This window comes from Hibiscus syriacus, unplaced genomic scaffold (assembly GCF_006381635.1).
Source record: "Hibiscus syriacus cultivar Baekdansim isolate YM2019G1 unplaced genomic scaffold, ASM638163v2 tig00000764_pilon, whole genome shotgun sequence".
In the NCBI taxonomy this organism is placed as follows: domain Eukaryota; kingdom Viridiplantae; phylum Streptophyta; class Magnoliopsida; order Malvales; family Malvaceae; genus Hibiscus; species Hibiscus syriacus.
In genome coordinates, this window is record NW_024061820.1 from 1,736,442 (window position 1) to 1,751,554 (window position 15,113).

Below are 15,113 nucleotides of genomic sequence, written 5' to 3' on the forward strand. Positions count from 1 at the left end.
CTATTACTTTTAACATTAAAGTATCATGATCCCCGTGTGCAGCTAGATTTATCAAAATTTAATGAAGAAATAGGTGACCATTTGATCTGATTGTCCAAACTAAACCACAACCATCTTTACCTGCCCATTTCAGAATGTCGGAAATGAATCATAAGACAGATCACGGATGGCAATGCCGAGGACAACCGGTAGTTAACCAGGTTGTATCAAACATCTCGACTTCAATAACAGGGAACTAATGCATGTTAAGATGTAAACTTATCAAGATACCAGGATACAATTACTTACTAGTTCCTACTTCATATCATTGTGTAAAGTCCGCAACACAGAATTGGTAAATGTTTTTTTTTCTCATCATGATGGTGGTCGGAAAAGGTAATAATCCAAAATGTAAACGGAAGAAGAAAAAAAAAGTCATGCATGTTGCCGTAACACTAATGTCACCTCAATCTCACTCGATTTTGAGAATAAACAAGACAGGCATTTCAACTAATTCTGGGAAACGTACTTACTGTACTACATCTACAAGCCTTTCCTTTCTACAAAGGCAATGGTTTTATGGCCTTCCTAAATCCTCTTAAGGTATTTCATTATACACACTAACTACGTAACTAATTGAAATTACCGCTTTGAAAACACTACCAAGATTAACATTGACATGGAGACTACAATCTTGAAACCAGAAGTTTCCCAGAAATTCTGTTTCTCAGAACCAACAGCTGCTGCAGATTGTTGTTTGGCAGCCAGCTGATCTCTAAGCTCCTTTAGTGCTTTGTCCCTGCGCTCTCCCATCTGACAAAATTAGTAGGATGAGCTCACTGAATAACACACAATTGAAATTGACTTCTAAAATGACTGATTAAAATGAAAAACTACAGGCTTCAACCATTATTTACACAATGAAAAGTGTGCCGGAAGCCATTTACTAGTAGGAGAACTAAAGAACTTGGAAACAAATTAGCAATCCAAGCATTTCAGCAGCAGACAATCACAAAACCCGACTTTTCGAATGAAGTGATATATTAACATTACCCTTTGGAGTTTTCGTGTCTGAGAACGAGCTTCCTGAAGACAAAATTCCAGCTTCAATACCCTCTTTTTTAGTTCCTGATCGGCTCGTCGCTGTTTCTCTAACTGCTCCATAAAACAGATAAATGATCATAAAAAAAATTAAATATTATATTATAAAATAATATCTTATACTAATGCATACACATAAAAATACCTGTGATTCCAATTCTTTGGTTTTGAGCTTCCAGTGAGCTGACATAATCCTGATTTCATCTTTCAATTTGGCTATCTCTTCATCCTTGGAGGTCAAAAGCTTATTTATCTTTTCAAAATTCCTGGGAGAAACCTCATCCAAAAGTTTCCTGAGCTCACAGTCTTTATTTGCTCCAGCCTTAGCAACAGCTTGCATGATATCATGTTCAATTCTCAAGACCTCATCTTTCAGCAGCTTTTGGGAACATTCCCTTGCTTGGAGATCCTTCTGCAAGTTATCTAGTTGCTCTCCTAACCTAGTTACACGATCCTCATGCTCTTTCAATGAACTATTCTTATTGTCCAACTCCTTTAACAATGCTAAACACTGCACTTGTGCCGACTGAGCTGATGCTGCACTTGCATCAGCAGTGGCTTGAGTGGCTGTAAGCTGCAATCTAAGATCATCCAATTCGCTAAGGTACTGAGAGGCACATAACAAAGTCATATCAGAATCATACAAGTGGATTAGGCCAAACATGATAAAAAAGGGGAAAACCATTGAAACAGCAAAGCCAAAGGACACACTTAACATGAAAGCTAAAATAGATGAAGAACTAGAAACAAGATTATAAACACAAGCCTAAGGTGTCCACATAACCATCCAAGAGGGAAGTAACATGGCGGTGTTATCACCCTTCATTCACACAAGATGGTATACTTCTCTATCTGGACAAACATCTCGTGCTTCTTTAAGAATGATCAAGTGAAAATCCAATTATGACCTGACAGTGTAAAAAAACAGCTCTCTAAAGTTGGAAGTTACCAAGATATGTATATTTATTATCTAATTGGTACAGAGACTACCAGAAAAGGCCAAAATTGGTGCAATATTTAGTTAGGCATCATTTAACATGAGGTTTGATCATTTAGCATATTATTCAAATATAAAATAAATAGAACTTAACAATTATGTAAGAATAGTACCATAATGTATAATGCTTAATTATACACATTCCTGGAGTTAAACAAGTAAATCAGAAATTAAGAAGAGAATCTCATCAATAATGCATGAAATAAGTAAATTTATATAACTTAGCAAAATATGCAGAGTTCAATTTCATGACCAACCTAGCTTTTAGAAAAATTGCCCAACTCGAAGTTCAAAAAAAGAGATGGCATCAAAATAAGATGAAAAAAGGCTTGGTCTTGTGTACTTTGATGGGCTCCCCAAGAAATAACTAAAGAGGAAAAGCCCAAAGAAATGACAAAATATGTGTGGATAATTAACAACTTTAAAAGGCAAAGATACAAAAGAAAAAAAAGATTCATTTAGACAGATCAACAAACATAGCAGCTAATTCAATCATTGGGGCATGATGGGTTCTTTCCGAACTATGAATTAACAAGGGAAAGTAAAACGTAATCATGATATTATGAAGTTAATTAATCAGCAAAGAAAATGATAAAAAGTTCAAGAACCGGGATTTAGGTGGACCTTTTCAGCAGCTGAGCCTGATGCTTGAAGCTCGCCATTTCTCTCCTCTAACCTCTTCTGCAATTTAAAAATCTCCTCCTCCATATGCTTCGCCTTTGTTTCTGCTTCCTGAACCAAGTTTATTAGCAAACAAATTCCAGTTGACCCCACAAACAAAAGACCCAAAAAGAGAGAGATTCAGATGAAAAACAGAAAGTTAACACAAAGGGACACGGAAAAGAAGGCATGCCTGTCTTGTTAGGGTTTCTTGAATGAATGACTGTTCTTGCGACGCCAAACGGCTCCTAACCTCCTTCAACTCCGCCGCAAGCGACACCACGTTACGCCGGAAACTTTGTTTCTTCTCATTCAAATCCTTCAACAAAGGATCAAAATCCCTGGGCGATGAGGACGACACGGATGACATCAGGATAACACGTTCTTGATCCGGCGGTAAGTACTGCTACCAGGGACAATACCTTCGTGATCACAGGGCGAATATGATGCCTTGGATAAAAGATCTGATCGTGAATGCAATAGCTTTGAAGGAGATAGAAAAAAACTAGTGGCTCAGAAGCAGGTTCCTATTCTTTGCTTGCAGTAATGAAAGGTATCTCCCTGATATGTCTGCATGTTAAGACGGACCCAAGAAACAAGTTTGAAATAAATACTAAGAATACTCGCAAGATCGAAGCAAAATTTTATATATAACAGAGGGGGTAACTTCGAAACAGTGAAAAGGGAATTTGAAGTGGATGATGAGAAATCTGGAAGAAATGAATCTGGTCAAAGCAAAGAGAAGGGTAAATAGTTATGAAATGGCAGTAAAGCAGGTGGAGATGTAGAGTTGTTGTAAGTCACAACCATAACTATCTATCACCGAATTCTTCGTATATCATTTATAGAAGACAGAGAGAGAGAAAGAGACAGAGACAGCTTTCTCGTTTACAATTTGACAAAAAAAATGAGAAAATTCAAAATTTGAAAGTAGAAAGAGAACATTTTCTGGGGAAAGTGGAAAGAAAGATAGAAACAAAAAAATCCTTATTCAAAAAAACTCGTAAAGAGAGAAAAGCCAAAGAGGAAAAAACATAAAAAGAAAATCTTTTCGAACTAATTACCCATAGAAGCAGCTTCACTTCCTCTTCTTCTTCTTTTCCGTGGATGTTGTTAATCTTGATTTGGGATTTGAATCTAAGGTAAAGCTTGTTGTGATCTGCGTCTGGATTTTGTTTGCGACGGAGCGAAGATTAAGGGCAGATAGAAGGTGATTAATTGTTTCCAAATTTTATTAATTGATGGATTATGTTTGGTTCGGATTTCCGAACCTGGGGTTTTGTGATTAATGACAAAATCCTAAGCTGTGTTTTGTCTTGAGGAGGATTCCTTTTCGAGATTTGACACTTTGACTGTTTACATTTATTAATTTTTTAGTTTCCCACTCTAAAGACTAAAGGCTAGCGCGGCGAATCCAAACTTTTTGGTGTTCGTCAGGGATTCCTGCCGCGTGGATCTTTCTCTTTTTCTCACCCGTTGGATCTGTTTTTGTCTTTACTGTCCCTTGATCTGATTGAGCATGAGCTGTTCCATTTCCTTTTTCATGATAATTCTGGGCTGATCTTCATTAGGCAACTCCTCTCTTACAGTCTTATCTGCCAAGTTATTAAAATGTTTGCCTTTTTTTTATATATAAATCTATTGGGTAAAATTTACTTATTTATTTAGGGTAAAATACATAAATAATTTTTTAATTATAAGATATTATTTTGTTGAGTCTATTAGTTATTAAAAACTATAAAGTGATCCTCTTATTATAATATGTTATTTTGTTGAGTATTTTGATTATAAGTTACAAAATGGTCATCCGACTATTTATATATTTCAAACTCGTCATTTTTCATTAAAAATTCTACGACAATCTAAATTGGATGTTAACCTAATGATTGAGATATATTAAAATGTGATGTCATAATCTCAAATGACTATTATATCACAAAAATTATGTTAACGCCCAACTCAAATGACAATCAATTCTTTAATAAAAAATGATTATTTTGAAACATATGAATAGTTAGATGATCACTTTACAATTTTTAATAGTCAAAATACTAAATAAAGCAACACCCCATAGTTAGAGGTTATTTTATAAATTCTAATAGTCAAAGACTCAACAAAACAATTTAATATAGTCAAGAGGATGTTTATATATTTTACCCATTTATTTAATATATTTTTTATACAAATTTCAATCTTTTTCCATCATTTATACATTGACGAGAAGAGAAGAAATATTAAATTATATTCATTCAACTAAATTATTTTGGTAAGATGAAAAGTTTAAATTATGAAAATTACGAATGAATAAAGTAAATTAAGCTAGAAATATCATCTTATAATAAATCATTGTAAAACTCAATTTTAATTAATTAATTAATAGATTATACATCACTAATTAATTAAAAAAATCTCATTCAAAACCATTTATATGTTACATTGTTAAAAAGCTAAAGAATGAGGGTCGTTCGGTTGTACGGCAACCTAATATATGACTAAGGATACCAGAAATATTATTATTTTTTAATATTTTTGGTGAATCGCTATCTAAAATATTATTTGTTCTACCAAAAATATAATTTCGCTAGTTAATTTATGATAGAAAAAATAATGTTTTAGGTAACATCTAATATTAACATTTCTGATATAAAAAATAATGTTTAGATGACACCTAATTTTAACATTCTGGTAGAATAAATAATATTTTAGGTAACGTTTTATCGAAAATATTAAAAAAAATAATAATATTTATGGTAATATATTTTCTTTAACCGAATATTAATCATATATTAGGATGCCTCAACTGAAAATTTCCCATGACTTCATGTGAACACGTGAGAACATGAGTAACAATATCTGCAAGCTTTGACTACCTTCAACATACATGGACCCAACAACTAACACATCCACCATTAAGTCTCCTCGGCCAATTCAGATCAATCAACCAAACAAAAGCAAATACTACATTAGGGCCGACAAATTTACTAGCACATCTATGTTTGTATCATGGACCATGGCATAGAAACTAAGTTCTTGAATCACGACCCACCTTATTATTCGAACCCAACCCACCTGCACCTTCACACCACACTCAAATAGTGCCGTACACATGGATGGCAAACGGGCGGGTCGGGATATCTCTTCTCCATTCTCATACCCACTTAATATTTTTTAATTCATCACTCGCCCACCATTAATGATGAGTAAAAATTTTCAAATCCACACTCGCCTACGCGAGTACATTCTCAAATTCATCCCCACACCCACTACCCAACTGGAGACGTACCCGACTAGATCCGCCTGACAGCTAGGGGTGTGCAAAAAAATCCGATCCATTGATCCGATCCAAAAATTCAGATATTCGATCCGCTTTTCAAATCTTCGGATAGTTCGGATCGGGTATCCGAAATTTTTTCCTGATTATCGGATCATATACGGATAGAAAAAAAACCATGTTCAGATTATCCGAAAACCCGAAAAAATTGGGATATTCGAAGACCAGATGAGGTTTCGCATAAGGCGTGGGGATAAATTATTCATCCTGAGCTATCGCAGAAGAAGTCTGCAATTAAGGAATGGGCACGCCTTACCAGTCCGTACAACCCTAAATTAGAGTTACAAATTTACAAGAGAAAAGGAGTTTAATGACGGTTGAAAGACTCTATTGAATCATTCTTATATTTAAAAAAGGAGTTTAAGGCGATAAGAATTATAAATACTGGATAGACACCTAAATAAATCTATTCTTTGAGTTGTACAAATATTATGAACACAACTTTCTCTGAGTTATTTAATCAGTGACTCTTTGTTTGTTGTTGCACCTGTTTCTAATTATAATAAAGTTTCACCTACCCAAAATTAAAACATTATTTCATCTCTTTCCCCACACCAGCAACCAAAAAGGCTTATACAAATCTAAACAAATGATCCAGAATGCAAAAAATATAGTCCGGTGTTTGGATCTTTACCTTTACATTATCCCAATCTTGAAAAAGAATATCAAATCTATGTTGTATTGGTTTTGGGGCTTTTTTTTAAAGATATTTTTGTTTTTCAATGCATGATTCTATAAATTATAATGCATAAATTATTCATAATTTTCAAAATCAGAAGAATGGGTGAATGCACTTAAATTTAGAAAAATATTAAAATCGATAATTCAATATATATATATATATATATAACATATATACGCGTTTCTTAAAAATCAAATCTAAGTCGGCAATGATTTAATTCTCATTTCTCAGAAGAAGAATAAATGCAGGCAAAGACCCGAGAAATGAGGTAGTAATTAAACTCCCCTCTCCACCACTGCTTTTCCTCCTTAAAGCATGGAACGGACCACAACACATGGGCAAGGGCAACTTCAACCTCCGCAAACCATACACTTGTCCTCAATTATCATCCCTTTCTTCTCTCTTACAAAGCGGCCCTCAAATCCAACCAGAGTGCAGCAGCACTGCAAACTCAAGATCTTACAAATCTAGCCATGGCCGGGACCAAACACAAGAAATCATTCTCCTTCTTCAGTTGTGATCACTTCAAAGCTAAGAAGGATCGTACTGGTAAAGAGCAGGAGGAAGATGTTTGGAGCACAAGACATGTGTATGCCAGTGAGGAAGACAATACTCTCAGGGTGGTTGCTGAGGCTGGTATTGACAGAAGAGCTCTTCATTGCCAATTTCCATGCAACTCGTGTCTCCGACATCATAACCATGCAGGCTGAAAAACAAGGCCGCCACCCAGTTGGTGAATCAAAGTTAAAGATGTATGTATGGCAATTGTACTGTGTCGTATAGTCGATAATTGCTTTTATTCAATCAAATCTCTGTACAGGGTTGTTTCCTTCTTTCATCTTTCGCTCAAAATCCTTACTCTAATGTTAATTCTACATGTATATGTATCATATAACAGAGAACAAATGTTTTAGAGGAGCAAGCAAGCTTCAAGCATAAACGAATAGTATTGATGGGATATATACATATATATATATATAGGGTTCTCGTTCTTACTTCATTTTGATTTTGGAATCGTATTCATGCCATTGCCCTCGAAGATCCACAACTCAAGTTAATTCATGAAATACGTATTTGACAATGAAAAATATTTTATATTAAATAACTAATTAGATATTTTGTAATTTACTCAAAAATCAATATGCATGATCGCTTAAATAAAATATGAAGTTCCATAATTAAATTATTAAAATATGTTCATTGAAGTGTATAAAATAATTTAATTTTATAATATATATAAATATTAACCAACGTAAAACTAAAATATTACTACATCATCTAATAGCTTTTAATACATCTAATAATTTCAGTGCAGCGGATTGAAGATTCTGGCAGCACGAGTATTCTTTCTGATTTTCTTTCACTAATTTCAGTGTCTGTTTGTCTGTGTGTGCTAATCCATGTATAGTGGGGAATGATTTTGTACCCTGGAAGCTTGCATGCTAAGCATCCAATTAAGCGCGTCTTCTTATGAAGGTACTGCCATATTATACAAATAAGCATGAGAAAAGGGTTAACTAAAACACTAAATTCTCACACCTACAACTCCATTGAAATCCTAAATTGTTACTAAAGGCTAAAATTGAAAACCCAAAAATGGGGTAAAAAAGAATGTGTAATTTTGTAAGACTAAAACTTAAACCCCATGATGACATAATGACAAAACTAGTCCCTGATATTCATTTTAATAGTCACACCGGTCCCTATTTTTTAAGTATTTTTCCTTAACGTTTCAATTTTTGGTCAAAATAGTCTCTATTGGATAGAAATCGTCAGTTGAATAACGACCAACGCATGTTGACGTGGCATTTTCACATCATCACTCTGGGTAACATAGTGCATGCCACGTTATCACTTTGAGTAATGTGACACATACCACTTCAACACTTTGGTGACATGTCGTGTGATGCATCAACAATTAAGCGCATATAGAAATACTATGTCAGCAACATGTATTGACCATTAATCAACTAGCGATTTTTATCCAACATGTGTTATTTTGAATAGAAATAAAAACGTTGATGAGCTAAAATACTAAAAAAAAATATGGGTCAAAGTGATAATTTAAGCACACGTTGGAGGGAAAATTTTATTGTTATGCCCCCAAATATTAGGAGTAAAAAGATAAAATGTATAAGATTTTGAGGACTAAAATTATTATTATATCATGTCACATCAGTATCGTAATTACTTTTTAATGCATGTGATTAGAACATAACCAAAATATAACATCATGTATGATTTTGAAAAAGTGGTAAATTATACAAATAATCTCTTTCATTTCCGGTCTGACTGAATTTGATCACCGGCTCTGGTGATTTTGAATGGAAAAAGAATGTTTGGCTTGGATTGACGCCTCCGAAGGTTGAAAATTTTCTTTAGTTGTTATTACACACCCGCCTCCCAACTAAAATTGAATTAGGAAAGAGAGGTGTTGGAATTGACGTTAATCCTATTTGCCCCTTTTGCAAATGTCATCCATAAACTGTGGCTCACCTATTCTTCTCATGTGCAATTCTTGGGGGATTTGGGTGCATTTTTGTTCCATTTGGAGTATTTCTTCTGTGTTTTCTAACGACCCTATGAGCTTTATTTATTCTTGGCAGGATGCTCCAATTGGAAGGGAAGATTGTTTGATTTGGAGAATGATTTCCTTTGCAATATTATGGTCAACTTGGCTTCATAGAAATGATGTGATTTTCATGGGCAAAAAAATTGATCCTTTGGAACTGATTTTTATATCCAAGACCAGGTTAGCTTGGTGGTACAAAGCCAAGGGTTCTAATGCTCCACATTCTTTCGAGGAAATAGTTTGGGACCCTCTCTATGCTCGGAGAATATCCAAATTCTAGGATTTAAGGCATTTCCCAATTAAGCGGTCAACTCCCCCTGTCGGATTCCTGAAGTTTAGTGTTGATGGGGCTATGAAAAGAGATGGTAGTGTTGGTGGTATTGGAGGGGTGCTAAAGGATGAAAATGGCTCGACTTTGCTACTTTCTCCAAGTCGACTGGTGCAGGTGTGCCTATTCCAGCCGAAATACTTGCAATAAAGTATGCTGTCAATGTCTTTGATTCGTCTCAATGGAAGGTTTGCTTCAGATTAATTATCGAGGGTGATAGTAAAGTTGTTGTTGACCGGATTATGGATCCGTCTAAAGTTCCGGTAATCTATGTTGAAGATATTTATGAAATCTTTCAGACCATGAAAACGAAGTGCTGGTTTATTGGTTTTTCTCCTAGATGCTACAACATTGAGGCAGATAAATTAGCAAAAGAAGGAATTTGCAGTGAAATTGGTTGATTGAGTTTATTGGCTGGTTTGATTTGGTGTTTCTGCAATTTCGTCTTTGTTGGCAGTAGGCGAATCTGCTGTATGGAGGCTCTTGTCTTCTTATGTATAAGTATCTTTGTCCTTTAAAGTTGAGTCTTGCAATATGGGGATGCTCTTATTAGTTTGAATTTAAGGCTTACAAAGGGTAGTGAGATGCTCACGGGTCATAAGGGATAATGGTCATGGTAATGTAACGCTAAAAGCAGTAGTGAGATGCTCTTATTAGTCTTTTTATGTATAAGTACCTCCTCTAGGTCCTCCCGATTTGTAATTGGGTTAACCTTTAATTAGGTATACTATAACACAAATAGGGCTTCTTCTTCAGAAAGGATATTTGGGAGCTTCAGCCCAAAGAATAACATATAAAAATGATTTAACTAACGCTTTTGTTGAGAAAAGGACTTGGTTTTGGATATTGGAAAAGAAATTCAGTGCACTCTCTTTTAAACGACATTAAACACCATGACCGCCAAAACAGTAAATGATCTTGCATTCGAAAATGATCAAATGAAACTAACCAGCGATTGACGAGTATAAGTCAGGACACGTGGCAGAAGAGTAGCGGCCAATACACCATGAATTTTCTAGGCTTGACTAGAGACCATCACCATCATGATGGTGGTGGCAGTGGGGATGTTAATGTTAGCATGGACATGAAGGGTGTGCTAAACTACGCCAGTCCAGTGGAGTTACAACACCATGAAAGAGATCACACACTGTTGAAGTCCCATGGTTTTGGATTTGTTGAGCCTCCCTCGGAAACATGGGCTGATTGTTTAAGTCGAAAACAAAATTGTCACCTAAAATGACCATATAATAGCCCCATGGTTTTACATGGTATTAACCGTGAATTTGTTAACAAGAAGAACATGATGATGATGAAGAAAACTTTTAATTGTTACGTAATACTTTTGTTAAAGGATTAACAAAAGTTAATAATTGAAGAATTAAAATCGAATGAATCGATAACATAAAGATTAAACGCACTTAATTTTTAAATTAATGACTAAATTCGGTCCAACCAAAATAAAAGAGATTATTTATATAATTTACTATTAAAAAAATAATTTGCTGATAAAACAGAACAAAAGTAATAGGTAGGTGAATAATAATAGATCTCCCGCCACATTTCCACCCTCACGACTCACACAGGCACAAACCCACGCGCTAAACCAAGCTTCGAGTCATGAGATTGAGAACAAAACAATGGCACATCTCCACCGTCACGACTCTCACGGACACAAACCCACTCATCTGAACCACCTCCTCAACGCCACCGCCCGAACCAAACGCCTCAAACACGCGACTCAAATCCACTCCCATATCATCAACAACGCCTTCATTTCCCTTCCCTTCCTCTTCAACAACCTCCTCACCGTATTCGCCAAGTGCTGCCGCCCCCTCTCTCCTTACTTCTTTTCTCTACCGCCCATCAAATAACCAAAATCGTCGTCTCATGGACCTCTCTCATCTCCCTACTTTCCCATTCCGCCGCACCCTTTCAGGCTCTCTCCTCGGTCTACGAAATACGTTCCGCCGGTATATTCCCTAACCACTTTACCTTCTCCTCTGTTTTGCCCGCTTGCGCTGGTTCCTCCGTTCTCCTACATGGACAGCAGATGTATTGCTTGATTTCTAAGCACGGGTATGAAGGTTATGTGTTCGTTGGCAGCGCGTTGGTGGATATGTATGCAAAATGTCACGATATGCACATGGCAGAGAAGGTATTTGTTGGTTTGCCTGAAAGGAATGTTGTTTCTTGGAATTCGATGATCGTTGGGTGCTTGTTAAACGGTTTGCATGCCAATGTTGGGGCCCTGGAATTCAGGAAACAGTGCATGGGGTTGTTGTTAAACAAGGTTTACTTACTATGTCTTATGTGAAGAATTCGCTTATGGACATGTACTTTAAATGCGGTTTGTTTGATGAAGGTGCTCTGTTGTTTAATTCTATAGGTATAGAGGGTAGAGACGTTATTCCATGGAACGTCATGTTGATAGGGTGTGTTTATAATGAAAACTTTGAGGAAGCTTGCAATTATTTATGGGTCATGAAAAGGACAGTTTTATCGCCGGATGAGGCGTTGTACTCGACAGCCCTTCATGCGTCTACCCATCTTGCTGCACTGGATCAAGGAACTTTAATCCACAATCAGATTATAAAATCTGGGTTCTCAACAAATACGTTCATTGCTAGTTCGTTGATCACAATGTATGCAAAATGTGGAAGCTTGGATGATTCTTGTCGAGTCTTTGAAGAGACTGAGAACCGTAACTTGGTTTGTTGGACGGCACTGATTGCTGCTTGCCGACAACATGGGAATGGAAACCATGCAATGGAGTTGTTTGAAAAAATGCTTGCAAATGGATTTAAACCTAATTATATCACCTTTGTCTGTGTCTTATCTTGTGGTCATACAGGACGTATTGAAGAGGGGCATGCTTACTTCAACTCTATGGAAAAGATGCACGGTATAATCCCTGGCCATGAACACTATGCCTGCATGGTTGACTTACTAGGTCGTTCGGGTCAGCTAGATGAGGCTAGGAGGTTTATAGCACAAATGCCAATCAAGCCGAACGTATCTGTTTGGGGAGCTTTGCTTGGTGCTTGTGCTAATTATGGCAATCTTGGAATGGGAATTGAAGTTTCAGGGAGACTGTTTGAGTTGGAGCCGAATAACCCAGGTAACTACGTGCTCCTTTCCAACATGTATGCACAAAAAGGGAAGTTGAAGGAAGCTGATCTAGTTAGAAGATCGATGGCTTTCAATAGGGTAAGAAAAGAACCTGGATGTATTTGGATTGTTGTTAAGAACAAGACATTTGTGTTTACAGTGCATGATAAATCACATGCCAAAACGGATGAAAGTTATGAGATGTTGAAAAAGGTGGAGTAGTTGGTGAAGAACAAAAGATTCGTGCCTCAAAAACAGTTTGATATTAATAGTGCTGAAGAGTTTAAGGAGGAGAGCTTGTGGTATCATAGTGAAAAAAATTGCACTTGCATTTGGGTTGCTGGTACTCCCGGCCGAGGCTCCAATTAGGATAAAGAAAAATCTAAGGACTTGTGGTGATTGTCATACAGTTATGAAGCTTGTTTCAGGGATTTTGAAGAGAGTTATTGTTGTAAGGGATGTTAATCGGTTTCACCATTTCAGGAATGGTTTGTGTTCATGCGGAGACTATTGGTGATTGGCCTAAAATAAGGTTTGTAGTTAGAAACGTGGTATTTTTTTGGGTACAATAGATGTAACATCCTGAAATCCGGGTCAGTGACTAAAATGAGAATTTTTGAAAGTTTAAGGATTTTTATAAGAATATCTCAATATTGGATAAAGGGTAAATATGAAAGTATTGTAAGATTATTATGGTAATTTGGGTTGGAAGATATTTTATTTCCCTTATTTAGGAAGATAACATGTGGGGATGGGGGAGAGTTTTTTTGGAAAGCTTATTTCTTCTTCTTCCTTCTTCACGTTGGCTTCCATTGTTAAGGGTAAGTTTGATTTTAGTGTTGATTTCTTGAATTTATAAGTAGGTTTTGATTCTTTGGGTGTTATATAAGCTTAAGGAAAGCTTATATAAGTTTAAAACACCAAGAATAGAGAATTAGAAAGGAATTTATATTAAGAGTTTAGAAATAAACTTTTGTTATAGAAAGGTTTTTGAAGTTCTAAGAATGGATTTGACTTGTCAAATGGTTAATTAAGAAGTTAGAGGTGATAGAATTGAACTAAGAACACATGGAAAATTTGATGAAATTCTTTGATTCAAGAATTATGGTAAATTATGAGGGATAGTGAAATGTTATAGTGTTATAAGAAGGTTTACATAGGTATAGATAAGTTTTAAGGCATAAAAAGGGGTTAATAAGTAGAATTTGAAGACAAAGTAAGAATTTTCGAGCTCAAAATATAATTTTTGGGTTGTGTGCATCGATGCATCTTCAATGTGTAACGATGCACTCTCAAATAAATGAACATCGAATGCCATTAGTGCATCGATGCATAATGAGTCCATCGATGCACCCCCTTAAAATGAAAAACATCGAAGGTGATTTGTGTATCGATGCATGGGTAGTGCATCGATGCACATGTTAAAGAATGCATCGATACATTGTAGAATGTACCGATGCACTTCAATTGGAAATGGAATAAATCTTTCTTTCAGTCTAAGAAATTATAGATTATAGTATATCAATGGGATACTGATAATATAAATATATGATTGTGTAGACATTGATCGAAGGCAAAGTTCGGATAGGTCTGCAGAGTAAGATACGCAAAGAAAATAAGAGATTAAGAGTGTTCTTTGAGACCAGGTGAGTACATGATAGTATGTGTACGTTATGTTAAGGAATTAAGACTTGCGATGAGTCTAATTTCGATATTATATGATATAAGTACTAAAGCATAACATGTAGTGATATGGTGTTAGATGTATGGTATATGAGTAAATACATGTGTCTAATTGTTGAATGCATCTTTATTTGTGAACTATGTAAATGCATGTATTTATAATAATAGGTCATGTGATCATGAGATATATGATAAAATATATGTGAAAGTAATATGACTCGTGTTTCTATTAGAATGTTATATGATATGTTATGTATGTGAAATGAATGATATGAATACATGTTAGTATAATAAGATAAATTAGATGTTTTAATTGAATGAAGGGATTGTATGAGAACATATATATGCTAAAATGTGTTATGAGATAAGAATCATGACTATGAACTATATGAAAAAGAATACAAGTAAAAGTGAAAAACTATATGATAAGTGAATGTGAATTACATGGAAATACGCTATATGAAAGTGAAATATGTGCCTACGTGAATATGTGAAAAGATATAAAAAGTAATGCCCATGTCATGTGTTATGAGAGCTATAGGTATAGCTGGCATGCTAAGAGTCGAGGGTTCTACGTGGTCCTTCGGGACATAGTGGTCCTTCGGGACATAGTGGTCCTACGGGACAAATTCTACTCGCCCCTAGTGGGATTTATACGAGCTGTGGTGACAA

General features: G+C 35.6%; 1 protein-coding gene and 1 pseudogene across 2 annotated transcripts; one reads left to right on the forward strand and one right to left on the reverse strand.

Moving 5' to 3' along the window:
- Positions 1-554: 554 nt before the first annotated feature.
- Positions 555-5,567, reverse strand: LOC120216322 (nuclear envelope-associated protein 2-like). 2 transcript variants are annotated; one of them, XM_039213789.1, is made up of 7 exons: positions 5,556-5,567; positions 3,820-3,822; positions 2,931-3,294; positions 2,702-2,809; positions 1,226-1,687; positions 1,033-1,134; positions 555-792 (listed from the first exon to the last, which is right to left on the reverse strand). In XM_039213789.1, exons 3-7 carry the CDS (start codon positions 3,105-3,107, stop codon positions 622-624), a joined length of 1,020 nt encoding a protein of 339 aa, XP_039069720.1. In that variant the 5' UTR covers positions 3,108-3,294; positions 3,820-3,822; positions 5,556-5,567; the 3' UTR covers positions 555-621. The 2 variants fall into 2 exon arrangements, with proteins under 2 accessions (XP_039069720.1, XP_039069711.1); XM_039213780.1 differs by lacking the exon at positions 5,556-5,567 and having other exon boundaries at positions 2,931-3,307; positions 3,802-3,943.
- Positions 5,568-11,240: 5,673 nt separating this feature from the next.
- On the forward strand, positions 11,241-13,321 carry LOC120216312 (annotated as a pseudogene).
- The last annotated feature ends 1,792 nt before the right edge of the window (positions 13,322-15,113 follow it).

Coding starts and splice junctions, on each gene's coding strand:
- LOC120216322 (XM_039213789.1), bottom strand. CDS start 3,107: ATGTCATCCGTGTCGTCCTCATCGCCCAGGGATTTTGATCCTTTGTTG. Junction 1,688..2,701: donor CAGGCTCAGCTGCTGAAAAG/GTCCACCTAAAT, acceptor TGTGCCTCTCAG/TACCTTAGCGAATTGGATGA. Junction 1,135..1,225: donor CCAAAGAATTGGAATCACAG/GTATTTTTATGT, acceptor TTTATGGAGCAG/TTAGAGAAACAGCGACGAGC.